The following is a 26,144-nucleotide window of genomic DNA, read 5'->3' on the forward strand; positions in this document are numbered from 1 at the left end:
TATAAAATGCGGCTTCGTCGATGAGACACGTTACCTTGTCGACGAGTCTATGAAGGGAGTTCGTTGATGAACTCGTAACCCTCGTCGATGAAATTCAGGCTTCGCTAAACCCCTCTCGGTAAGTTCTCGTCGACGAGACACGAGCCCAAGAAGGCAGTTCATTGACGAGCGCTCTGCGTTCGTTGACGAGACCCAGCTAAAATTCTTTCGAAAAATCCTTTTCTCTTCTTTATTTTATTTACTTAATTTCTATAATTCTTCGGGTCTTTACACAACGCACCGGAGTGGTCGAAGCCATAATTGTCGTTTGCATTTGAGGTCATGGTAGGCGACAACGAAGTTGCAGAAGAGTGGCTTCGAGAGTTTGTAGACGGAGAGTGGTTGAAGGGAAAATATGCATGAGTAGAGAGGTAGAGAAGAGAGAGAAGTGGGGGCGATGAGGGTGGAGAGGGAGAGGAAAGGTGGCAGATTAAAAAATGCAACACAAAGTTGCATTCTTTTTTCCTATTTTTTGCGTGCATGTGAGATGAAAAATTGCTATATGAAGTGGCTTTTTTTAATTTGTGATGTCATGCTCTAACTAAAAAATGCTGGATAAATCAACGTTTTTGATTTAATTTACGCCAAATGAATAAGCATTTTAATGGGAAAAAAAGTTTGATGAGAACAAATTTTAATTAATTTTTACAAAAATAATATTAAATTCGAAAAGAAGACTCCAAATTCTGGACTTTGACCGTGGCATTAATAGATCTGCACATAATATTCCGTTCCACATTGTCTCGCCGACAAACGAACCTAAAGTAACAGCGGGCAACTTCAATCTCGCCCACTCATCCTGTGGGCCCCACTCAGTTTCTGGACCAGATTCGCACCCCAACCAGCGTTCCAAAATCCTGGGCAGGCGACAGCTACCTGCCCGAAGTCCCCCCAAATTTACCCCATCCCACGTGGCACCGCGGTTAAAAAAATTTCCCCCTTCCGACCCATCAGTGTCCTGCGTAGCTTACGCCGCGGTGAATAATTTATGGTTCTCCCCAGCGGCTCAGATCGATCTTTAACCGCGGAGCGGAGCGGCCTCCGTTTCACCACAAGATTAACAAAAGAGGAAAAGGGTAAAAAACCGACGAGGGTTCATTCCTGCAGGTGCGCAGGGGCAAAAGGCTTCCATTTCGGAAACGTTTGTTCTGTTTTCCCCTGAGTGTCAACTGCCAATAGTCCCCTAGCACACAAGAAGTTCGTCTGAGATATCGAAGTTTCTCTCTCGGGTAAACCTCGAGGCTCGAAACCCTAGATCATCGATATCATCGATTCTGTTTTTTCCTAATTTGTTTCCTCTGTTTTCATTTCGGATGATTTCTTGCTTTGATTGCCGGAAATGTTGTTTAAGGTATGCTTTTTGATTTTTTTTCCCGTTGTTGTTCTTATGCTGTTGGATTGTTTTGGGCTCCTTTCTCCGGGGTTGTGGGTGTTTCGCCATGTTTGAGGTTCTGTTGCATTGACAGTTGGAGTAATTGGGAATTTGTGACAATAAGGATGTATTTTGATTCAGGACGAGTAGGTAAAAGATTGGCGAAATATTTCGCCAAGCGACTTCGGCGCAGCATTTTCTTCCTCTGTTTTGGAGAAATAAACGAAGGGAAGTGTTGGGGAATTATCTTCGGGTGTTTATTGGAGGATTTAGGTTGTCTGTTGGTTAGAGGTGATTGCTTGAGCTTACATGAGTTGATTGAGCTGAATACCCCTTGGCCCCCCGCCGCCGGGGGTTGGGGGGGGGGGGTGTTGTGCAGCTCAATTGATTAGCTTAATTCCTGGGTTGCCTGGTTCACGTATGGTAGTTTCGGGAATATTGCTTTCAGATATGAAATGTAGGATGTTAAGTTTTATATTTTATTTTATTTATTTTTTGGATCAGTGCAGTTCCTCGATTGGAGTAATTGTTCTCTGATCAGAGTCTCCAGTCGCACAATCTTACTTTAGCCCTGTGTTTAGGGCGTGGAGTGAACCTAGAAAGGACAAGGACAAAAGCGCTTCTCTCAATCTTAATTGGAATGGAACGTGGAAGTCATGATTAGGTCCTTATTAAATTTACAACACAGAATCATATTTACTTATCAAATTGATTGCAATATTTGGACTCAGGAAATAAGTAGCATTATTTGTTTTCTATAATCTGATAAATATTTCTTGTCTTCATTATCACTGTCACATACCATAGACATGACTCTGAATAGTGTTCTATGCCCCATCTGTTACTGTTTCTACAGTCAATTCATGTGCCTTTGACTGTTCTCATCCTCATTAATCCTAATTTCCAAAGATTAAATGGAGGTAACTTGGAGTAAACTCTAAATTTTCCTCACGTGTCGGCTGATGTCTTGTTCAGCATTTCAAATTCTCTTGAACCCTTATTTAGATGGTTTTTGCTCATCCAGTGCTAAGTTGAGCTTTAATTTCAATTGCAACAAGTTCTCTCCAATGTACGAATATTTAATGCACTCAAATTATCTAATATAATTATCTCTTAGCTAATATATTTTCTTTAAAGATATTTCATCTTTTTCTATAAAAAAATATTGATGGAATCACATAATTGCTTGTGCTGCAATGTCATGAAAGTGAGGTAGCGTGAAGAGTGAAATTCTATGACATTATAAAATAATAATGTTTTTTTTTTTTGTTGGGAGTGGTTCACAATCTTTACCCACTCAACCTAAATGTTAGGTTGAATTATCCAAAGTTTTGCGTTGGGTGTGCACTAGCTGTCAATATGGTTGAATTTTGGGTACAATGGTTGCATCAATGAAGAAGACTGTACTGAACTCAACTAGGAATGTCAACAAGAATTCAGTTTCAAAGAATTCAAATTAGAAAAGAGCAAACTTGTTACAAAATGACAAACTCAAGCCACATAGGGATTGCACTTGAATTCAAACTTGGAAGCACAATTAATCAACTAGATCAAACAGTTATAATTATAGCCAAGTACATCATAATGGACACAATACCCTTACTAACTTTTAGTTACTAACATAGGTAAAGAACACTGTTAACCAATAATATGACCCCTCAAGTTGGAACATAGATATTAGATGCTCCTAGATGGACAAATCAATTAACCTGAGCACCCCCTAAAGTTTTAATGTACATATTGGGTTTCAAATGAATGGTTTTTAATGAGCTTCTGCACAAGTCTGTTCTGGACAATCAACTTTGATATGCTTTTCTCTCACAGAAGGTTGGATTGAAGGCAATATGAATATCATCTTCATTACTGGACTTCAACTCAATAGGCCAAGACTGTGGAAAATCAAGTTCTTTGGATATGTTCTTCAGCCAAACCAATACACATGTAGTGCGTGCCATAGCCTTATGACTCAACACTCAATTGAACTAACATTTTGTTTCTTACTATTTTGGGAATCTTGGTCACCACCAACAAAAACATAGTATCCATTTTTGGATCTCCGATCAGAGGATGAATCAATTTAGTTTGCATCTATATATAGCCTTGAATATGAGTGTGAACGTGTTCTTAATGCAAGAGGCCTCTTGTCCCTAGAGGTATTGCAAGATATGAATGGAAGTATCCAAGGCTTGTTTGAGGAGAATCTAGGGGCTGACTCACAACACTTGTTGCAAAAAATATGTTTAATCATGTGACTGTAAGGTAACTTAAATTCTGGTCAAGTCCCTAATATCATCTAGGGTCAACTAACAAATCACCCTTGTTTGCTAATAATTTGTAGTTTGGATCCATATGTGTATAAGCGGAGTTAGATCCCAACAATCCAATCTCATCTAAAAGATGTAGAACATACTTCCTTTGTGACAAGACGGGTCCCTACATGAGATCTAGATACTTCTATACCCAAGAAGTATTTTAACGGATCCAAATCTATCTCATGTGGTGTTTTAAAGGCAAAAACATAAGGCTAGGCATTTTACCCTTGATGAGGCGAGGTGTAAGCCTTGAGGTGTTGAGGCATAAGCCTCTTGGGAATTTATTTATTTTTTATTTAAAAATTAATCATATATACCAAAAACTGATTCCAACCCAAGGGGCAACCCAGCTCAAATAGGAAAGGATCTTCACATTTTACATATAAGTTATCTTTTATACATTAGATCAATGACATCAATAGCAAGACAGCAGATATGTGACATCAATAGATAGCAAGACACTAATATGAAATTTATTTTAAAGCTAAAAATAGTTTAAGAAAAAATTATGAAGTCTAAACAAATGAACCACACTAATATCCTTGCATAAGCCACGTGGTTATAACTACAATGTGATGGCTGCATGACTTCGCACCATATTAAAATGAAATGAGGACGCAAAAAGGGGTTGGGGGAACAGCTACTCATTTGTTGGACTGAGAGAACCTCGCTTGACTTCTGGCCAAAGGGTGGTCTAGATGAGCTAGCAAGAGAGTGAGACTCTTGAAGACACTCGGTCAACCTATTTGAAAGAGGGGAGAGAGAGTGAAAGAGAAGATTGATAATCGGCAGCATTGGAGAGAGGCTGCTCATCAAGGGCGATGTTTCAACAAGGAAGGCTTTGGAGCTGGCACAAATAAAGGGCATTTTTTGTGCCCCAATTTGCTGTTTTTAAGTTCTTAAAATATTTCTATATTTTAGAAACAAGTTAATATGGGGAGCAAAAGGCACATTCCTTATACTTTGAGTTGTGAAAGACATGAATTTTGGGTTGAGGCATATGCGCAGCTTCAAAAGGCATTTGGGAAATTTCACATTTTAAAATATTCCTTGGGTATTTATGCTTGAAAACACATCAGTATGCTTCAATAATGCCTTTTAATTCACTAGTTTGGAGAAACTACTTCAAACTTGAACACCTTGATCATCATTAGTGGTAATTACATACTAGCGGCAGTTTGACAACATAATGCAGAAAGACGTGCCGCGCATCATTGAAGGACAAACTCAAGCACAAACTAACCTACCAAACCATGCTATTGGATGTTGCGTTAGATTGTCTAAGGATTTTTTTAGGCGAAACATCAATGCTGACTGCCCGAGCAACAAATCTAGTAGACTCCCTCTTGAAGATTCATTATGTAGGAAGGAATTCTTTACATCTAATTGATGCAAATGCCAATGACATGTGGTTGCGAGGGATATTAGTAAGTGAACTAAGTCAAGTTTGGAAACTAGAGAGAATGTGTTTAAGTAATGCAAACCGTACCTTTAGCAGCAACATAGGTTTCCAGACAAGACATAGAACCATCGGGGTTGATTGACCTTCTTGGTATACACCTAGTGTTAGCCAATATAGATTTATCAGCATGACAGTTCCCAAGTGTCACTATCGTGTAACACATGCATCTCTTCAACTATTGCAGTCCTCCACCCATAATTGGATAAGGCTTTTAGGAAGAGCAATAGCGGATAAAGTATTAACATTAGAGTAGTATGGGTTGACAGAAAAATCATAACAAATGAAATTAGAGATTGTATGATGAATACAATTGCTTGTACCTTTTCAGACAACAATAAGAAGATCAATATTTTTTGGAAACTAGACGAGAAAACAAAAGACGTAGTAGTGGAAGCTAGAGAGCCTTGAAATTCTGTCGTGTGTATAGTTGCAAATTAGGATGATCAAGGCAACTAGGATGACTCAGACTAGATGAAGATGCAGGAGGATGATTGGGTAGAGATGGTAGGCTAGAATTTGGAAGGTTGGGTATAGGGACTCATCAAAATCAGCTTGGCTCAAGGAATCACAAAAGAGCGTAACATTAGCATGAACAAAAAATTGATGTAAGGTAGGACTATAGTTATGGTATCCCTTTTTGAATACACGAGTAGGCCAAAAACTACATTTGATAGCACAATGATCCATATTGTCTATCCTTGGAGTTAATTTTTTGATAGGGTTACACCTGAATATATGAGGAGGTAAAAAGAATAAAGGAGCATTCAGGATGAAAATAGAATATGTTATTTTATTGCCAAGAGCAGAGGATGGCATTATGTTGATGGGGGAGGAGGCAATGAGCATGACATCACTCCAAAACACTTTAAGGGCACTGGACATTGTACAATGGGTTATGACCATATGTTTTTTGCAACTCCAATTTTTTTTTTTTTTGGTGGGGTGTGGGCACAATAGACTTTCCTTTTTTATTTTTATTTTTTGGTTGTGTGTGGGTACAATAGACTTAGTCATATAGGTTATTGAATTGGGTACTGAAGTACTCCTTCACATTATGAATGCAAAGTATCAAGAATAGGCAAATGAAATTGAGTTTTTAGCTTATAATAAAGGCAAAAAAGATATGAAATAACTTAGTATGATCTTCCACTAAATAAAGCCAAGTCATCCTTGAGTAGTCATCGACAGAGTTGACAAAATATTTGAAACCCAACTTTGACACAACCCTATTAGTACCCCACACATCATAATGGAGTGACATGAAAGTGCTTACTACATAGTTATTGATTGAGGAAGCAAAAAAAAAACATGATGATGATTTTTGAATTGACAAGACTCGCACTCAAGACTAGACATAAAACTTATAGTAGGTTGGAGCCAATATTTTAACTTGTCCAACTATGGATGACCAACCCAACTTTGACAAAATACAGGAAACCCAACTTTGACACAACCTTATTAGGGCCCACACATCATAATGGGGTGATGTGAAAGGGCTTAATGCTTGTTTATTGACTTGGGAAGCAAACGGAACTAAATATATATATCTTAAAGTAGGTTGGAAGCAACTATTTTGACTTGCCTAACTAAGAATGACCAAGGCAACAATATACTTGAAGTGGTAGAGCAATTGTAGAGTAGGCAATAGTAGGAAATAGCTATTCAAAGTAGTAAATTCCAACAACCTCATGTCCACCACCAATTGACTTCTTTTGTCTTCAAATTTCGAGTGACAACAGAGTGAGAAAAGAATCTTATGGAACAATTGGATTTTATAATTTTCCTAACAAACGTAATATTGAAGGGAAGCTTAGGAATATACAAAACATAGAGGGAGTAGGGTTTATTGTCCTTATCCCCATACAAGTAGTAGTGCATTGAGTAGCATGAGGGAAGATTTCATTTTTTTCCCTTTGATGGGAAAAGGATATTTTATTAAAGAAGAAAGAATCTTTCAAAAGGACAATAAGACAAGGAAAAAACTACAACCAAAATAAGACGACCTTCCAATCTCGCTAAATGTTCAAAAAAGATACTCCTTTAAAATATCTTGCTATAGAAGGCCAGAGGCAAGTCAAATACTGAATCCTTTCGCATAGCAAAGGACAAGTGGTCTTCCTCCTAAAAAAAAGAATGTGTGCATTCACATACTAGTAGTAGTGCGTTGAGTAGCATGAGGCAAGCTTTCATTCCCCCCCAACAATGCAAAAAGAAGAGATTTTATTAAAGAAGAAAGAATCTTCCGAAAGGACAGTAAGACAAGGAAAAAACTACAATTAAAATAAGGCAGCCTTCCAATCTTGCCAAATGTCCAAAAAGACACTTTTTAAAAATATCTTACTATAAAAAACTAGAGAAGCCAAATATTGAATTCCTCCGCATAGCAAAGGACAAGTGGTCTTCCTCCTAGAAAAAAAAAAGAAAAAGCGTGCATTCCTTTCCAACCAAATTCTCTATAAAATTGCAAAGATCCCACTAGTCCAAAAGAACAAACCATAAGCCTATGAATGAAATATTCAATAAATCCTCCCCTCCAGTGAGCTTGGACATACTAAATTTTCTCCAAATAAAGAAAACAAATTATTCCAAATCCTCCAAGAAAATGAGCAATGCAAAAAAAAAAAAAAAAAATGTAGATTTTGAGCTATTAAAACACAACATACAAGCGTCCAGAGATACGTTCAAACATCTCCTAATTTGCACAGATTCTTGAAAAATTGAATTGGTCATGCCTGTCATATGGTTAGTAGGACTTAATCTATGACCTAAGGAGCCATGGTTTTAAGTAACGGCCGCGACCGTTACGTAACTTACGTAATGGTTTTTTGGGTTACCGATACTGTTATGCACTGCGAAATCGGTGGGAAGAAAAATTACAGCTGTAGCGGCTGTTACGGACTGCAATCGTTATGTAAAGGCCGCTATGGCCGTTAGGTAATCGCTATAGGACTGTTACAACAAACAAATTATTTTATTTTTTACTTGTCTTCTCACTTTTTCCCTCTCTTTCATAAATCATTCTCAATATACCATGTGGCGAGAGGGGAAAAAGATTATAATGAGGATGACAATGATACAAAATTTACTACTTCTTTAAATACTCACAAGAGATGCATTAATTAACAATTTGAAAAGTACTAACTTGTTAGGAAAATATTTTATTTTGATAATATTAGTAACGTTATATTTATGTTTTATATTTTTCAACTTCAACCATCTTTCGTTTCTAGCTATTTTATATTTGTATCATTTGTATGTCTTATGTGTTAATAGATTAATGGAGTGCATAATGTATTTTGTTTTATTAATTAATTTAGCACACATAAGAATTTATCACAGATAAGAACAATGAGAAGTATAAATATGCACACACATAATTTTTCTATCAATGGTGGTTTAAAATTAATGTAAACTTGTTGCCCTTACCAAATAACTTAGTTACTCAAACAAAAGGATCCAAAATACACTAAAACTCTTTCTAAGAAGGGCTAAAAGCTTAAAACATGCAAGTATGCTAATATGCACAAGGTTGTGTGTGCTTCAAAAAATTTCAAGGCTGTTACACCTGCTTCTCGTTATGTAACATCCGCTGCTCCCACTCCCCATTACACCCGTTACCGTTACGTTACGCTACCGGCTTCCGTGATTTAATTCCATGGTAAGGACCGGTGGGAGAAATATTGGATGGTGAGCGTGCTGTAGATTTACCCATTTGAGCAAAAGATGCAATGTTAAGAGAAGCTTGCTGGGATGCCTAATTACTATATGAACTCTGAATACTCTTCCTCAGTAAGAGATATAATATTCCTTCATTGTGGAATTGAGAATAATGGAATATGTGGTGGCTGCAATGGCGATGTGTGGGGGTTTACCATGAACATTCCAACACTGCATAATTTTATAACGTCCTCGTCCACAATGAGTACACCTTTGTGGAGGGCCTCTACCACGTACATCCCTTCCACAACAACCACTTAAACCACCATGGGAACTTTTGTTACTACTTGGTTGAAAAATTGAACGACCTCGTGTACCAAAAGAAATTAAAGGAATTTGCTAGAGGTCGAAACATTGGAACCAGGGAAGAATGGGTGCTAGAGAAGGCACGGGTTACATGAGAATAAACATCAAGAAACTATGGCAACTTTGCACTGCTAGGAATCTAGAACCAGATTGCTTAACTCGAGTTTCAAACCCGTGAGAACTTGAAGGACATTCATTTGCTACCTCTGCATTTGCATCTCATGGACATTATTGGTTGCATGATGTTGAGTTCCTTGTGAATGCACTTTATATCTAGTTTTGCAGTTGGGTCATGGTGTTTCTGATATCGCTAGCTCCAGTTACGTTTTCACTAACTTCATCTAGTCAGATTAATGGCATCCATGGACTCCTTGATATGACCTATAAGCAAGTAAAAATTTTCATAAAGCTACAAGCCTCAAGCTCTGATGGCTTTTCCCCATGGAATGTTTGCATCGGCATTGTGCTCTCAAGTTCTCTTAGCCTAACATCAAAATCTTCCATCTGCACAACATTCGTGGAAGGCCTCAAGCTCCATTGGCCAATTCTCCTGGGATTTAAGTTGAGAATTTAGCAATCCTTTCCTGGCTGAGCTATAAAGATTCCTCTACTGCCTTCCTGATGGCCTCAAGCTCTATTCTCATACCCTCGGAGTTCAACAACTTTGCCACTAATGTCGGGAGTTCAACAAATGTCACCTCAAGTGTTTCAAGCTCAGCCACTCTTGGCTCGAGTGCCTCAATACGTTCTGTCTTTGTCAATCTGCAGCTTTGAGGTGGCCACTCATGGTGACCAATACTTTGGTACCAATTGTCATCAACCCCAAGTTTCCTTCTACTTGAGAGGTTCTTGTGACAATTGTTGAGAACTCTTCCTGAGCAAGTTAGCCAATGTTCATAGGATCAAAGTTGCAAGCATGGGCATCATATAAGTCACTTGGGCCATAATGATAGCAAGAGAGTGGTATCATGTCCATTCAATAACATACATATAAGGGGCAAATTTGCAAAGCATATGGCCATCACACAATAGCATGCAGCAAACATGCATCATAGTACGCTTGTCTAAAAGTATCTATTCAAATTATTTGTCAATAAGGCAACAATACATTCTTTACTTGAAGGAATGATGCATACAATGCAACTCCCTGGAGGGAAAATATAGGGGCACATTCTTTGAGAGTAACATGTAGGGTCATTATCTTCCCCTATTATCCCCTTAATTGTTGTATTGTAACACATAGATTCTATTAATGATAACAAGTCAAAACCAATATAAATATTGGATTTTTGGGGGTTTAGAATAAGTATGTTTGTAAGCCTACGTTTCAAGAAAAAACTAAACTTTCTTATTTTTGAGTTTTAAATTATTTAATTTTTTTGAGTGATATATTGATGATACGCTTATGAAATGCTCAATTTGGACCAAATTGCATGATTCAATTATAATTTTTTTAATTTTTAATTTTTTATAATGACTATCACATTTTACTGTATTGATGATACAGGATGTGATGAGAGTGATTGTGGGAGGTAGAAATAATGTGGACGCTCTGATTAGTGAATAGGACAACTACTAGTACCTTTTTTTTTAAGAAAAAAAAAACCATTTCAGTTTTTTTTTTTTTTTGACCTTAGATCCAGTGTATCCAATGCCAAGTTGAAATGCCACCATTTCAAAATAGAGTTTGTAAACATCCCTTGAACCGTGCCTGACCACATTATAGTGCTATCAAAAGTTGATGTAGGATAGAGCTTGGCCTGTCCTACATTTTTTTTTTTTGGGGGCAAATAGAATTAAAAACAAAAATGACAGGATTATTATGAATGGGCTAAATTTAATGAGCATAAATTGTGGATTATGGCGTATTAAATTATTGGATGCTTGAGGTAAGCTTAGGATTAGGATCTATAAGACCACATTAAGAGTCTAGCAACCCAAATTTAACTTATGGGGATGAGTGAATAAGAAAGAGTAATTAATAGTTGTGGGATGTCTTGATTGGAGAACAGGTTGCACCCTAAAAAACGCAGGGGTTTGATCTTGCCACTGTTGGACAAGCCATTATGACATTAGACCATTAGGTTGGATGATTCTACCTTGTATTTTAGGTTGGTCTATGGATGCTTCCCCTGCCCCACTTATGGGATCAAGGCTCCTCCTCCCCTAATGCCCCAGTTTTTTGTTTTCCTCTCCTTATTCATCTTCTTTTGTGGTATCATGGTGTGGTATGTTAGATTTTATATTTGTTTTCTTTGTTTTTTTGGATGGTATGGACGTCATAATACTAGTAGATCATCCTTCCGATTATATTTCAGTGATTAGAAGGTCCACATACTTTGTACAAGTGTGACTTCTGGTTTGAGTGGATGGTGGATTGGTGACATAAGCTGATGTCCTGATGTTTTGGTATGACACTGATCTGAATTATTCTGTTGTTTGTGCTGACAGATTTGAGTTCGAGGAATCTTTGTGCATTGGGGAATCATGACTTCTTCTGCGCATGATCCTTCTGGTATTTTTGTGCAAAGTTTGATCAAATTCATATTCTTAGGGTATCTTTTTTCCTTTTCTGTGGCTTGGCCATGCTCAGCAATTGACATTATTTTTCAATTCTGAGGGCCTGCTAGGATTGGTGCAAGATATTAGAACTGTTTGGATTTTGAAATGATGTTTAAACTCGTTAAAAGTTTAGGAAAATTCAGCTGTTTATCATGTTGGTGTCTTTATTCTTTGAGGTTGTTTTAGGGAATGGCACAAACTTCCATGTTGAATATACTATTTTTAATGCAAAACAGTAGTATTTGAGTTGGCACTGTTTGAAGTGTTGGGCTTCCCAGAGCTTATACAATGTTGGTACTTGGGTATCATCTCAGAACTTAAATACAGATGAAAAAGTATATAATGGTTACTTTGTGAGTTCTATGGATAATCTGCTTTACAAAGTATAATGGTGAGGTCATAACCATGGACAAGTGTCCCACAATGTGCTTTTTAAAACAGTTTATATCTGTTGCTATATTGCGAGGTTTATTCAGTTAATTGTGAATTAAGCTGGTTTCTTAGCAGATCCATTGCCACTGTATCCAATTTATCAAGTTTGTGTACACTACCTCTGTGAACATTTGCGGCCTATTATTTTGTTTATTTTTCTTGCAGTTAAATTTGCTGCCCTGGGTAAACCTGACTTCAATAACATGTGAAGTTTGTCACCTTGTTCTGGTGCATCCTAGCTCTATTGTTGTGGGGAACAGTTTTTTGTGTTGAACTGTTGGTGCATATGCACCATCTAGTGTTTCGGGAAGTTCTGATGAACTTCCTGCAACTTAGGGGTTTGAGAGCATTAACTTACAAAGGCATCTGCTGCCTGGAGCCCTGGCTGGGTGAAATGAGGGTTTTTGGTGGGGGGGGGGGGGGGGGGGCGCTTGGTGGTTGTTGTTCAGGCTTTGTAATCTGAAAAAAAAGATGTGGAAATCTTGCTCAATTACTTCTACAATGATATGTAGAAGGAAATTATGTCTATTTCCTTTATTTTTCAAGGGGTTGCAGTTTATTTTTCCGATATATTTAGGGCTCCTGGCTAGTCTTATTAATTTTTGAATTTTTATTGATAATGAGAAGGGAAAGACACCGATGATCCCTGAAGGGGAATGCTGAAGGAAGCAATTGGCACCTCAATATGTTGAGAAATTTTCTCTATATATTCCCTGAGATTCATTTGACTGTTGAGAAGGTGGCTAGAGAAATTAATTTTGGAATTAATTTTTTTTAAAAAAATTCTGAATATACTTTGTTAACTATACTGAGACTGCTGAGTGTTAGCTTCAAGATTGTCAACCTTCAACATTCTCTTGTCATAACTTTGTCTCATGTCAGGAGGAAATCTTGAAATATTCTCCATGATGCTCTGATTTTCTTTCAAGTTTGAAATCTTTTTCAAATGCTGAATCAATGTCAATCCTTCAAGATGTTAACGTTTAAGTTCCAAACCTTCTTCTCTTGATGTTGCGTTGGGGAACACGGATTTCAAGCTTTGAATTTAGAGTTGGGTGGATTTCTATAAAACCCAAACTGGGGATGTGGGTATTTAATTCCATCTTTATATGATAGTTAAATTCAAAAACTGCACACTATCTTTGAGATTTATAAGACAAACAAATTAACAGTGACTGGAAATGATCTGTTCACAAATCTTTGTGTAAGGATTTGGAAATTCTAAGATTCTAACATCCTTCAGTATGAATTACATTTATCCTCAGTAAAATTGTGAAAAGTAACAGATGCTAGTAGATTGATTTAAAATATAAAAATCATTAATAAAGTTTTGGGGTTAAAAATGAGAATCCATCCATTTTCTTTTCAAGTTTGCTAATGTGAACATTGTGAATTTGAGAAAGTTGCAAGAAAATTCATACCAGAGACAGAAGAGGGAGATAAAATAGTCAGGCAGAAGAGAATGACTCCTAGATCAGCTGTTCCTCTAAATAAAATATTTTCAAGGACAAAAATGTCATTGAACAAACATTGCTCCTTCTCCTGATGATATACTATTCCATTCTTGTTAGTGGTCAGATGATGGGACATCTTTCTGTAATATTTTTCTCAACATTTTACGAATTTTGAGTTAATGTCAGGGCTTAAGACTAATTTAGCGAAGTTCGATCTTGTTGCTATTTTGAGTCCAAAAGTGTCTTCTAGGTTTGCTGCTTTTGTAGACTGTGAGATTCTGTACTGGCCTTTTACTCATTTAGGAGCTCCTTTGGGCAAGAATCCTTGGTCTGAGAGGAATGTGGATTTCTCATCCTATTTGTACATTCTTCTAGCTTAATGAATTCCTTTTCTATTAAAAAAAGAAAAGGAAATAGACTAAAGCTACTATAATCATTTCTCCCTAAGCAGGTGTTGTATAAATGTTACCTGCTCCATCTTGCGGTAGAGAAAGCAAGTCTAAAGTCGGCCTTAATGAACAAATCTCCTGGCTGGCTACAAGACTTCACAGAGTAGTAAGATATTCTTCATCAAAATGTTTCTGACAAGGATTGTCAACTTCAGTGTGCTTAGTCCTATATATAATGAAACACATGTTTACGTGCAATATAGATAGTGGCTAGATTATCACGAAACATATCCTTAGGCTGACACTGGCCTAAGAAACTTCAACCATATTAACTCATTGACAGTACGGGCCATAGATCTATGTTCTGACCTCACAATGGTAGATAATTTCTTGCTACACCAAGTATCAAGATTGCCACCCACAAAGGTACAATACTCATTAGGAGATGTCCAATCTTCAGTTAAACCTGCCATTAATGTACAACAACCTGAGAGCTTTTGAGATGCTGAAGAATCCTACACATGGCACTCCAGTGTCTCTGTTGGGGATTCTTCATAATTTACTTACAAGTTACCACAGCTCCAACAGATGATATGTTATGTGTGATGACTGTCAAATAAATGCCATTACCAGCCCATTTCTTATACTGATGCTTGTGTTTAAATCTAGTTCAACTTTGCTGGTTAGCTTCATATTTGGATTAACTAAAGTTTTGGGTGGTTTAGCTCTCATCATGTTAGTCTCATATAGCTGGTCTAATATATATTTCTGATGTGACAAGTTTAATATTTTGACAACCTCAATATTAAGTCAGGTCCTTGTTCTGGAACTGCTTTTAAAGTCCACACTTCACATCTGCAATTCCTTGAGAGTCTTTGCTGGTGGTGATAATATCATCAACATAAGCCACCAATTGTACCAAACCTATCTCCTTATTATTGACCAAAATATCAGAATAGCACTGTATAAACCCAAAAGCAGAAACTATCATACTGAATTTTTCAAACTGAGCTTTAAGAGATTGCTTAAGCGCATGACTGACCTTATGCAACTTACAAACCGTGCCACTCTACCTCGAAGCAACATACCCTAGATGTTGCTCCACGTAAACCGTGTCTTTTAGGTCCATTGATGAATGTATTCTTAACATCTAATTGGAATAACAGCCAGTTATCAACAGTTAAGGAAATCAAAACCTGAACAAACTTAAATTTTGCTATAGGGTAGAATTCTTCTAGCCTTGTTAGGCGTAATGGTATGCACCAGTGACACTTAATCACTCCTTACTGGAAGGAAGATTCTCCAACTCCCATGTCCATGGAGAAGTCAAGGCCTCCATCTTGACATCCATTCCATGCTTCCGCCCAAGATTGTTGCCTCATGCGAAAATAAAGGGAAACCACGTAAGAAGATAAAAGAAAGGAACACATGGTAGAACGGAATTACCAATAGCATAGGTGAGTTTGCATGAGGAAGAGACTATCCACGGGGTGGTTCATTTGGCCTTTGCTATCTCTGTCTCTTTTGGTTCTTAGCTCTTCATGAAAGCCCAATTTATGTTTTTCTCCTTCTGTATCTGAATGGGCATTCTTGGGATTTACAGTTCAGGAGAAGTCTTAATGAGATAGAGATTAATGAGTTGGACTCGACCAAGTTTCTTGATTCTTTCATGTTCACATGGGGAGTGATGAAAGGGTTTGGAACTTAGCTCCTTTAGAGAATTCTCTTGCAAGTATCTTATCTGACTTGTGAGCTTAACACTACTTCTTTTTCCTTGTACTCTTTTATTTTGAAAGCTAAAGTTCCGTAGAAATAAAAGCTTTTATCTGGACTGTGATCCTCGAGAAAATCAACACTAATGACTTGCTCTAGAAGAGAAGAACCAATAAGGCTACGTCGCCTGATGTTTGTGCCAACTGTTTGAGGACAGGGAGACTGTTCACATTTGTTTCCTCACTGCCCTTTCGCTTTGGCTATTTGGAATAAGTTATTTGGTATTTTTGGTGAAAACTAAATTTGCCCATCCACGTTGAGGGATTTTTGTAATATCATGCTTATGGAGTTCCTCAAGGTGAAGGATAGGAAAGATTTGTGGTGTTATGGCAATTATTTGGTGTCTTTGGTTGGATAGGAATGCCAGAATTTTCTAAAGTGTGGCACTCCTAACAACTTGCTTTGGAGTAGAGTGGTTTATCTTGCATTTCTGTGCATTTTGACAAATGGTTTCTCTCATGTTTTCCTGGAAGACTTGTAGCTGGATTGGGTGGCTTGAGTTGTCTTTGGTTTTGTGTTTTCTGTATCTTGAAGCTATTTTTCTTTTCTTAAAAGAAGGAGTTCTTGTTCTCCTTTTTTCTCCCCGTTTTTGTTGTTTCTTTCTCGTCTAATATATTTTGTTATTTGTAATAAAAAAAAAAAACTTATATTGCACCTTTGCAGGAAGTTAAGACTAGTACTGTGTGGGCTTGGGATTGGTTGCGTAGACATGTGTTTGGGTCTCCCTACCAATCCTAATCTTGGGACATGGGCATGTGGGCTTGAATTAGGGTTCGTTAAGGAGTCCAATCCCTTGCTTGCCATATGCTTGTGACATGTCCTCTTTTTTGCTCTCACCCAAATCATGTGTTGCCATCCCATTGGTACACTGGTTTATATTTCTCATAGGTTGGGAACCAATGTGACATTCTTTTATTAGACGATGACAAGCCACACATGTTTTCCTCTCCCTTATAAATATTCCCAACCATGCTTTAGTGAGGGGCTTTTGGAATGAGGCAGTCTAGCGCTCTCTCCTCACTCACTCTTAGAAATTCTTTTACTTGTCAAATCCCTCAAGTTAGTAGATTCCCTTCAACTAAAAGAATTCACTTACTGTACCTGATGGTTGAGCTTTCTAAGGATTGCTCCTGGTTCTTCTTGCTACTGCTCTCTAGAATATCCATTAGTTGTGCACAATGTGGGCTCTCCTAACTTTTTAGGAAACCCCTTTAAATTTTCATAAATTTTCTTGGGAGGGTGTGATTGTGTAAGGTAGTGGCTAAGAGAAAACTGGTAGTCACGGCCAGCACTTAACCTACACAAGACACCGAGAATGGGTTGGACTTGAATGATCATCTTGCCACACCAAGAATCGCAAGAGTTTGCCACTTATATGGTACATATGATGTAGATGTTGGAAGAGAACAAAAAGACACGCTTACAAAATTGCGGCCGCCATCAATCAACTTCTTAGCATGCCCCCTATTGTTATCGAGCTCCAGAAGACTCCAAGGTCTCCTTCAAATCCTCTAGTCAACCTCACTGCTTGTGAGGATAAGGGTAATGCTCCCACTCGGCCAACTTCTGCACATGGTCTAAAATTTTCACGTAATTGTTAAAATTTTTGTTGTAATGTTTGCTTTCTGCTACCCTTGGAACTGGAATGGCAATCAATTTTCACTTTATGGACTTCTCATTTGAAATTTCCTCAAATTACTGAAATTTATTGGAATTTCAATAATTCAGCAAAATTTGTCCAACTTTTAACTATAGGATAAAATGTCTTTGAAATTCAAATTGAGATTCAAGAACCAAAATTTCAAATTTTGCCTTTTAGTTATTTTCCTCTTTTATATTGAAAATAAAGATTATTAAAAGAAGGATATGAATAGCTTGGTTTTTGGAAATTATATGAAAAATTAAGCATAGATATCTCCACAACATTTTATTTGACCATTTATTAAATTATTTGTATTTGTATAATAAATAATGTTTAGCTAATATATGAATTCCATTTATATTAATTAGATATGTTCAAAATAAACAACGAAAAAAAAAAAAAAAAAAAAAACAAACTCAGCCTTATGTCTCGCTAGGTGGGGTTGGATATATGGATCTTTTTCCACCAATTTACACAATTGTGAGCAATTTTCTTTGACAATGTGAGGGCTGTTTAATCCTTACCACCCCATTCCAAGTTATTTTAGGTCTATGCCTACCCTTTTTGCCGCTAACAATAACTTGCTCACTCCTCGTTGGAATACTATTTGGCCCACGTTGCTAGTTAGACTTGATATACATTGTTGGCCCACAAACTAACGAGTTAAGCTTTTAGGTAAAGTGGTATTCTATTATGGTGTTAGAGCCAAGTTGACAAGAGGTCCTGGGTTCTAGTCTTTTTGCCTGCATTTATTGTTTGTTTGTGAAGAATTATCTTATTCTCTATCATGGGTGTTGCTTATTGTTTCTTTATCTTTCCACATGCTGTCATGCTGCACATGTGGGGGAGTGTTAAGGTCCGATATACATTGTTGGCCTTGAACCTAACGACTTAAGATTTTAGGTAAAATGGTATTCTAACAGTTGTAGATGTCCATTTGAGTAGCTCCTCCTTTATCTTTTCTTCTATAGGTGCTATGCCTAACTTGTCGTGAATATGTTCATTCATTAATTTGTCTTTTAATGTTATACCACTCATCCATCTTAGTATTCTCTTTTTGGCAATTTTTTCTTTTTGGATATGTTATTTCTTAGTTGCCCAACATTTTGATCCATATAGCATTATTGGTCTTATAGCGGTCTTTTAGAACTTCCATTTTAATATTAAGATATTCTATGATCACACAAAATGCCTAAAGCATGTCATCATTTTGCCCTGCTTTAACTCTATATATTACATCTTCTTCAATTTCTCCTTTAGCTTGCATAATAGATCAAGGTATTGAAATCTACTAATGCTATTAATTTCTTGACCATCAAGTTTATTCTTTTCTATAATACCCCCCTACCATGAACTAAAATACATTTTATATATTCTGTCTTATATCTTCTTATCCTAAAAACTCTATATTCTATGGATTCTTTCCATAATTCTAACTTAGATTACTCTCCTCCTTGTTTCATAAATCAAGACAATATCATCTGCAAACAATATAAACCATGACACCTTGTTTTGGAAACTCCTTGTAAGTTTATCCATCACTAATGCAAAAAGATAAAGGGGTCAGAGCAGATCCTTGATGTACACCTATTGTGATTCAAAATTTGCTAGACTCTTCACCTACAATCCAAATGGTAGTCATTATTCATTACTCTATCATACATATTCTTAATGACATTGTATATCGATTGCATACTCCTTCTTTCTAGAACCCACAAACTTCCCTCGGTACCCTATCTAAGGCTTTCTCTAAGTCAACAACCACCATATGCACGTTCCTCTTGATTTTCTGAGACCCCCGTTTCCAACCTTAGTCTTTGTTCAATACCATTTCCACAGTTTAATTGTATGACTCATTAGTTTAATTTCACAATAGTAGTTGCAATTTTAAATATCTCTATTTCTATATGTAGCTATTAAATTGCTTTTCCTCCATTCGTCTAGCATGTTCTTAGTTTCTATAATTGTGTTAAATAAATTAGTTGACCATATAATTCCAGTACCACCTAAGCATTTGCAAACTTTAATTGAGATGTTATCCTATCCTATTACTTTTCCATTTTTCAACTTTTTTAATTTAAGCTTAACTTATTAACTCTAATTTTGTGCATAAATCTCAAATTTTTAGCCTTTTCCTCATTTGTCAATTTTAAGTTTAAGCTTTCTACTTGGTTGTCATTGGATAACTTACTAAAGTAACTTTGCTATCTTTCTTTTATGTCTTCTTCTATAACCAAGACACTATCATCCTGATTTTTTTTATTTTGTTTTTAAACATTTAATCCATTCTATATCTTTTTTTAGTTTTAGCAAGTTAGTATGATTATTATATTGCAGCTATATACACCGCAAATGTGTCCTTGATGCATTTTATTTATAATAAATTTTGCATTTTATGTCTATTTATAGTTTTTTAAAGCTTCATAAAATAATCTCATGATTTACTTCTAATTTCCACATTTAAAAAAAAAAAATTGAAATAGAGATTGGAATCAATATTTAAATTTTTGAAGGGGCATGCTTAAGAGATTCCTCCACTTTGAATCCTGAATGTCCAACTACCACCTCCTAATGAAACAATCCCTACCACATCCATGCACCTGTTGCCATCCACAAGTCTAGGTTGGGGAATCTATCACTCATACCCCACTAAACCTTACTCCTATGCCTTTAAATCTTGCAACTACCAACTTAACATCTTATATCACTAAAGAGGAATCATGTAGGATTTTGATATGAGAGCTTGAGAGATCCATCCTCACCTAATTGGATTTCAAGTTTCATTACACTTGGTCAAGCCATATCCCAAGGATTGTGTGAGTCCTAGATCTAGACTCCTCAATTAAAAGGGTAATAATGGGAGGGAACACTGGATGAAGTTTTTGGAGACCATAGAAGCGCATGGCTTAGATGATGATCTTAAACCCTATGAGCTCTCCAAATTATTGATGGAGAATGCATGGAAAAATTGTGTTGGCTGGAGAAGAAGTGACTTTGGTAGATCAAAGTATATTAGGGAGCACCAAGAGTAATGAAAATATGATGAGTGATGTAGAGCGTTCTAAAAAGAATACAAAGTGAGTGTTAGAATCTTTAGATGGAAAAGGATTTGTGGAAGTTCGTATTCAAGGAATTCGCATTAAACATAGGGTTCAACTTGAAAATATCCCCTTAGGGATTGTTTGGTTTGGTGGTTAGGCAAGGGGAAGGGCCCTTAGCCTATGTTTGATGCAACGGACAAGTAGAATATGACTAGCTGAATAAGACTAGCGGATCCCCCCCAAACCCACACTCACACATGCTCACCTACCCTGCCCAGCCCTGGATAGGCCATGATTTGTGCAAACTATACATATTTACCCAAGGAATTTCCTTTGACACCCCAGATCTCCCTAGTTCGTTTGCTTCCCATGAGGAGTTCCTTATGCTGGTCGTCTAGCAGCTTGCCAGTTTTCTCTAGAAAGGTTAGTATCCTATCTCTTCCTCTCCCTCTCCCTCTCCCTCTCCCTCATTTTCTCTCTCTCTGTCTTTCAGGCCAAATCTGGCCACAATTGTGCTCATATTTGGTCATGAATGGCATATCTGTGATGGTTTAAGTGAGATTTTTTCTGGCCTTCTCTGTTTAGATATGCACATGTAAGTTTAATGTTGAATCTCTGGGATCTGGCCCATTGCCCAACATCACGAGGATGTGTATTTGGTAGCAGTATGCCTAGCTCTGCTTCAAGGTGGCACTCCCAACTCCTGATCTGAAGATGTGAGCATGGACTGTGGTTCCTAGGTATGAGCCAAAACTGAAATGAAGGCATCTCCTGCTGGGTGGAACCTTAAGCACCATCCTGTTGTAAATATTGAGCTCCTTTATCACTAGTGCTTGTGGAATAATCTATGGAAATTAGGAGTGAGTTATATAAATTAATGTTAATGCTGTTGCGGTTATATTTGTTTGTTATTGCTATTATGTTCTTTTGTTTTTTGGTCTATTTGGATTGTCACCAATCATGGTGGTGGTAAAGCAAAGAGAGAAAAACAATGATGGGGTTGTGACAAGAAAGGGAGGAGTGATATGCCAAATGTTGATGAAATGGAAAAAGAAGAATGAGATGCAGAAATTTTGTATGGTATTCCTTTATTCATTTTTTTAATTGATTAATTTCATTTCCCATTTTTTTTTCAACATGCTATATGAATCATTTCATTTTATTGATTTTTTGTTAAAGGGTGTGTATGTGCTTCTGAATAATTAGCCTATTTAATGGGTGTCCCAATCCAAACATGGGATCAGATAATGATCATAGCCAGTTGGATATGTTATATTATCACTTTGCCTGAAAGCTTATGCTATTACGTTGTGAGCCAACAATGTATATCAAAGCTTTGACACTTGATGTGTTTAATTTCTGTACAAGTTTTGTCATACTTTCACTCTTATTTTGATGCTAGTTTGTGTTTAATTTTCTTATTTATTAGAGTTTTGATTTATTTTGTTTATTTTTTATTTATGAATAAATAATTAAAGGAGTCATGGGAATTAAGGAGGAAACTTTCCTTTTCAAATTCAAATTCCCTTCATCAAGAGTCCTTTTTCAAACTCAAATTCCTTTCTTGAATTTCCTAAAACAACCTTCAGTATTTGGAGCATAACTTTGCTAGAGAACTCCAAAAAGGATGATCTGGGTGTCTACGGAAAGCTAAGAAAAAATACCACAACTTTCGTTTTGAATATTTTCGCAGTGCATCCCTACAACACGTGGAGAGATAAACACACGTTGTAACACCTATCACTAGGAATATAATAGTTTTTTTAAAACACCACACAACAAACGCGTGTGATGAGACTAGAATCTAAGACCTACTGGTAACCAGCTTTGATACCATGTTAGATTATCACTGTACCTAGAAGCTTAAGCTATTAGGTTGTGGGCCAACAATGTATATCAAACTTTAACAAGATTTGATCTAGTCCAGGCTTGTCTTGTCTTGCAAGCCTTGGTCACCGAATCAAATGCACCATTACTCTCTTTTGCTACCATCGTAGAAAGTGCAAAGAGAACCAACAACTCAATCTTAGAAGTTAAGAGGGAAGATAGTCGTATTATTTCAGAGGTTTAAGCCTAGTAATGATTAGTGGGATTCTCCTCAACCACTTCTCTACCTAGTTAAAGCGGTCCTAAACTCTTTGATGGATGGGCAAGCAATGAAAACATTCTTTTGCCAAATGTTGGGCATCAATCATACCATAGGATTGTCATGCATCCTACTAGAGACTGCACACCTTGTGAAGTATATTTGACAAGAAAATGGGGTTGTGGAAGAATCTCTACTTAAGGACAAATAATTTTATATTTTTTCCTACTAGCATTAATATTCATGTTTTAATTTTATTCTAATGTCAAAATGATGGAAAGTTTCTCCTCATCATTTGCAACCATGTATTTTGTAATAAGAGGATACTAGGCATGGGTAAGAAATTAGCTTAGACCCCATTTTTTGGTTCGCCAACCATTGTTGCCTTTTGCTTAGATGGATGAGTGGTATAACATTGAAAGATAAATTAAGGAATAAACATATTCATGGTAAGTTAGGTGTAGCTCCTATAGAAGATAAGATAAGGGAATGGCGACTCAGATGGTATGGACACTTGCAACGTAGGCCACATGGTGCACCTATGAGGAAGAGTGACTTAGTTACTGTGGGGGGCAATAGAAGGGGTAGGAGTAGACCTAAAATAACTTAAGAGGAGATAGTGAGTAAGGATTTAATATCCTTGAATCTATCAAAAGAAATGGTCTATGATCACATAATGGCGGAAAATGATTCATATAACCAACCCCACCTAGTGGGACTATGGCTTGGTTTTGTTGTGTTGTTGTTGTTGTAACCATTGTTGCCTTTGCATCAATTCCATTGCTCTCTACCTTTGGGTTTATAGTTGGTGTGGTCTTTGCACCATTTTTGAGAGACCTTGCTTAAGGGATGTTGACTGCTTTGATCTTTGCATCACTTCTGTATCTCCCTGCTTTTTGGGACATCTACTATTGTGGTTCCATGCCATTTTCTTTACTCTTCGTTAGTGGAACGTCAATCATTGTGGCCATTCATCTCTCTTGACTTATGAGGTGTAAAGTGTTGTCCTCTTTACACCATTTCCATCACTCCTTACCTTCGTGACATTGACAATTGTGGTCTCTACACAACTTGTGTCACTTGATGTCTACTGCTGTGGTTTTTGTGAGACTTATCTAGATATTTGCTTTTGGAATGTCGACTGTTGTGGTCTATACCACTTGTGCCACCCCTCACTTCTAAGATGTTGACTTGTGGTTGTGCCACTTCCATCATTCCCTTGCCTTTGGGATGTTTGTTGTGGTCATTTTGCCACCTTTTGTTATTCTTTATCTTTGAGATCTTGAATATTGTGGTCTTTGCCTTGCTTCAATCATTGCTTACTTATGGGATATCAACCATCCTAGTCACGACATCACTTCTTTCACTCCTCACAACATCACTTCTATCACTCCTCACCTTTTGAATAGTGGCCATTGTGGTCTCCACATCATATTTCTTACTCCTAGATTTATTCCATCCTTGAGGTGTCGACCATCAGGATATTCCTCTGCTTCCTATCTCTAACATATATTGCACATTTATTCTTGCAAAGTGGACTATCATGAGCCACGTTTAAATGCTTTTGTACAACTATGCGCATTTAAGAGTTTTCCTTCCTATTACCAGAGTTTTCTTCTTGTACTATACTTTCTTCATACCTAGAATCTTGGCGTTTCTATTGATATTTCCCATTGTTGAATCACTAGGGTATCAAGAGAGAGAACATTGTTGTGATCAACAAAAAACAGCTCATTTTTAAGAAAAAAATGAGGTCTTTGTGCATTACATAGAGAACCAAAAGATGCCTTTTCTCCATCTCTCTTTGAGGAATGGTGATGGTTGTCAAGGCTGCTGTGCTTGTTTATCTTGAAACTTTGAATCCATGGATGGAGATGTTTAGTGCACCCTACCACTTTGTTATGCTATGTTTGAGAGCTAAGTCCTGTGGCCGATTTTTTTGGATTGTGAGGATACTGGTAAAGGGGATTATTTAGATGATCTGCATACCAGATGGAAGGGAGGTGTAGGGTGGAAGAAATTTAGGGTCCGATCAACTATCATAAGCTTCGATGCCTCAACTGCAGCTCCTTAAATGTTGGCAGAAATTATAAGCACAAGGAAAAGTTAGTCGCTCTTCCACCTCTCCAGCCTCCTACCGACCTTTTCTAAGATGGAGGTTGTACCACACTTATTTGTGGCGTCCTCCCTGACATCCCTATTTACTTATCTCTTTTAAGAGTGCCCATAAGTGTTTACAAAAGTCCAAAGAGGATGTTGCGTGACTTTCTTTTGTCTTGTTTTGGGAAGGATAAGAGAGATCACCTTGCTGATCCAGTAGACCTAAATTTGAAGGGGGCTGAGTCTTAGTAATTGGTTTCTAAAAACATATCTCTAATTGGAAAATGGTTGTGGAGGTTTCTTTTAGAGGTTAATATTCCCTATGCACAAGGTGAAAGTAAGTACAATGTTCATCAGAATGGATGGGATATTGGAGGAAGTGGCATTGTCTCTTATGTAATCCCTTGGAAGTTTGTGTCCCAATTTTGCTTTTCTATTCTTTCCCCTCACCTGTTTCAAAGTGGCTAATGGATTCGGGCAGATTTGAGAGGATGCTTAGGTGGGTGAGCGTTTAATTTTTACTCTTCTTATGCCCCTATCAGCTCTTTATTTTTGTTTGAGGGGGTTTCCCTCTCTTGGGATTTCCATTTTTTTAGAAATCTCAACAAAAGAGAGTATGACAAGCTTATCACCTTACTTAATGCTCTAGATCATTTTGTTCCTTCCAAATAGGAGAAAGGTGAGGGTTTGGAAGGGTGATTCTTCCTACTAATCATTCTTCTTTCACCCCTTTAACTACTTTCCCTAGTTCCTTTCCTTGAAGCCATATCATTTGAAGTCAGAGGTTCCCTTCAAGATCCAGACTTTCATGTGGAGCAACTCTTAATAAGATTGAACATACATGGTTATTATAGAATAGAAGACATTTCAAGGCTTTCAGTTCTGGTATGTGCTTGATGCGCCGTGAGTCCAATGAAGTGAATGCTCACCTCTTCCTTCAATGTCAGGCGGCAACCCATTTCCTGAGTTATATGGTTTTTGTGATGCTTGGGTGTTGCCTCGGGTATTGGGAGATATTTTGCTAGTGAGATATTGGGGGCTTTGGCAAGAGCAATAAGGCAGTAGCTTTATGGCGCAATGCAGATTTTGCTATTTTGTGGACCCTTTAGATCGAGAGCAATGAGAGAACCTCCAATGATCTGACAACATCTCCTATATTGTTATGGGATAGAGTTGTGTTATTGGACTCTTTCTGGGCCATTCACTCAAGGTTTTTTGTGGTTTGCCGCTGCCTGACCTTCAAAGCGATTGGAGTTCAGCTTTATTGTAGTTTTTGTGAAATTTTCCTGATGTTCTCATGAGGACATCTTGTTCTCATCTAATTCTACCTAGTTTGTTCTTTGGTAATATATTTATTTTATCCCCAATAAAAAATATTCACTCCCTCAAAGAGTTGTTGGCACTTCTTTGGCCCGACTTCTTCTCATCATTGGATGCCTTTTATGCTGATTGCACCT

At 37.2% G+C, this 26,144-nt stretch overlaps 1 protein-coding gene across 5 annotated transcripts in view; it reads left to right on the plus strand.

The window, feature by feature from the left end:
• Positions 1 to 1,027: 1,027 nt before the first annotated feature.
• The window catches only part of LOC131160014 (nuclear transcription factor Y subunit A-7), a 43,885-nt gene continuing 18,768 nt past the window's right edge, over positions 1,028 to 26,144 (plus strand). The window contains exons 1-3 of one of the 5 annotated variants that reach the window (XM_058115299.1): positions 1,371 to 1,390; positions 1,921 to 2,075; positions 11,660 to 11,723. In XM_058115299.1, coding sequence (XP_057971282.1) covers positions 11,696 to 11,723 — 28 coding nt within the window. In that variant the 5' untranslated portion in view covers positions 1,371 to 1,390; positions 1,921 to 2,075; positions 11,660 to 11,695. Of the gene's footprint in view, positions 1,391 to 1,920; positions 2,076 to 11,659; positions 11,724 to 12,835; positions 14,212 to 17,211; positions 17,361 to 26,144 lie in introns of those variants that run through there. The other 4 variants (XM_058115298.1, XM_058115295.1, XM_058115300.1 and 1 more) reach the window with 4 other exon arrangements.

The sequence above is a fragment of the Malania oleifera genome, chromosome 7 (genome assembly GCF_029873635.1).
Source record: "Malania oleifera isolate guangnan ecotype guangnan chromosome 7, ASM2987363v1, whole genome shotgun sequence".
NCBI classification, from domain to species: Eukaryota; Viridiplantae; Streptophyta; class Magnoliopsida; order Santalales; family Ximeniaceae; genus Malania; species Malania oleifera.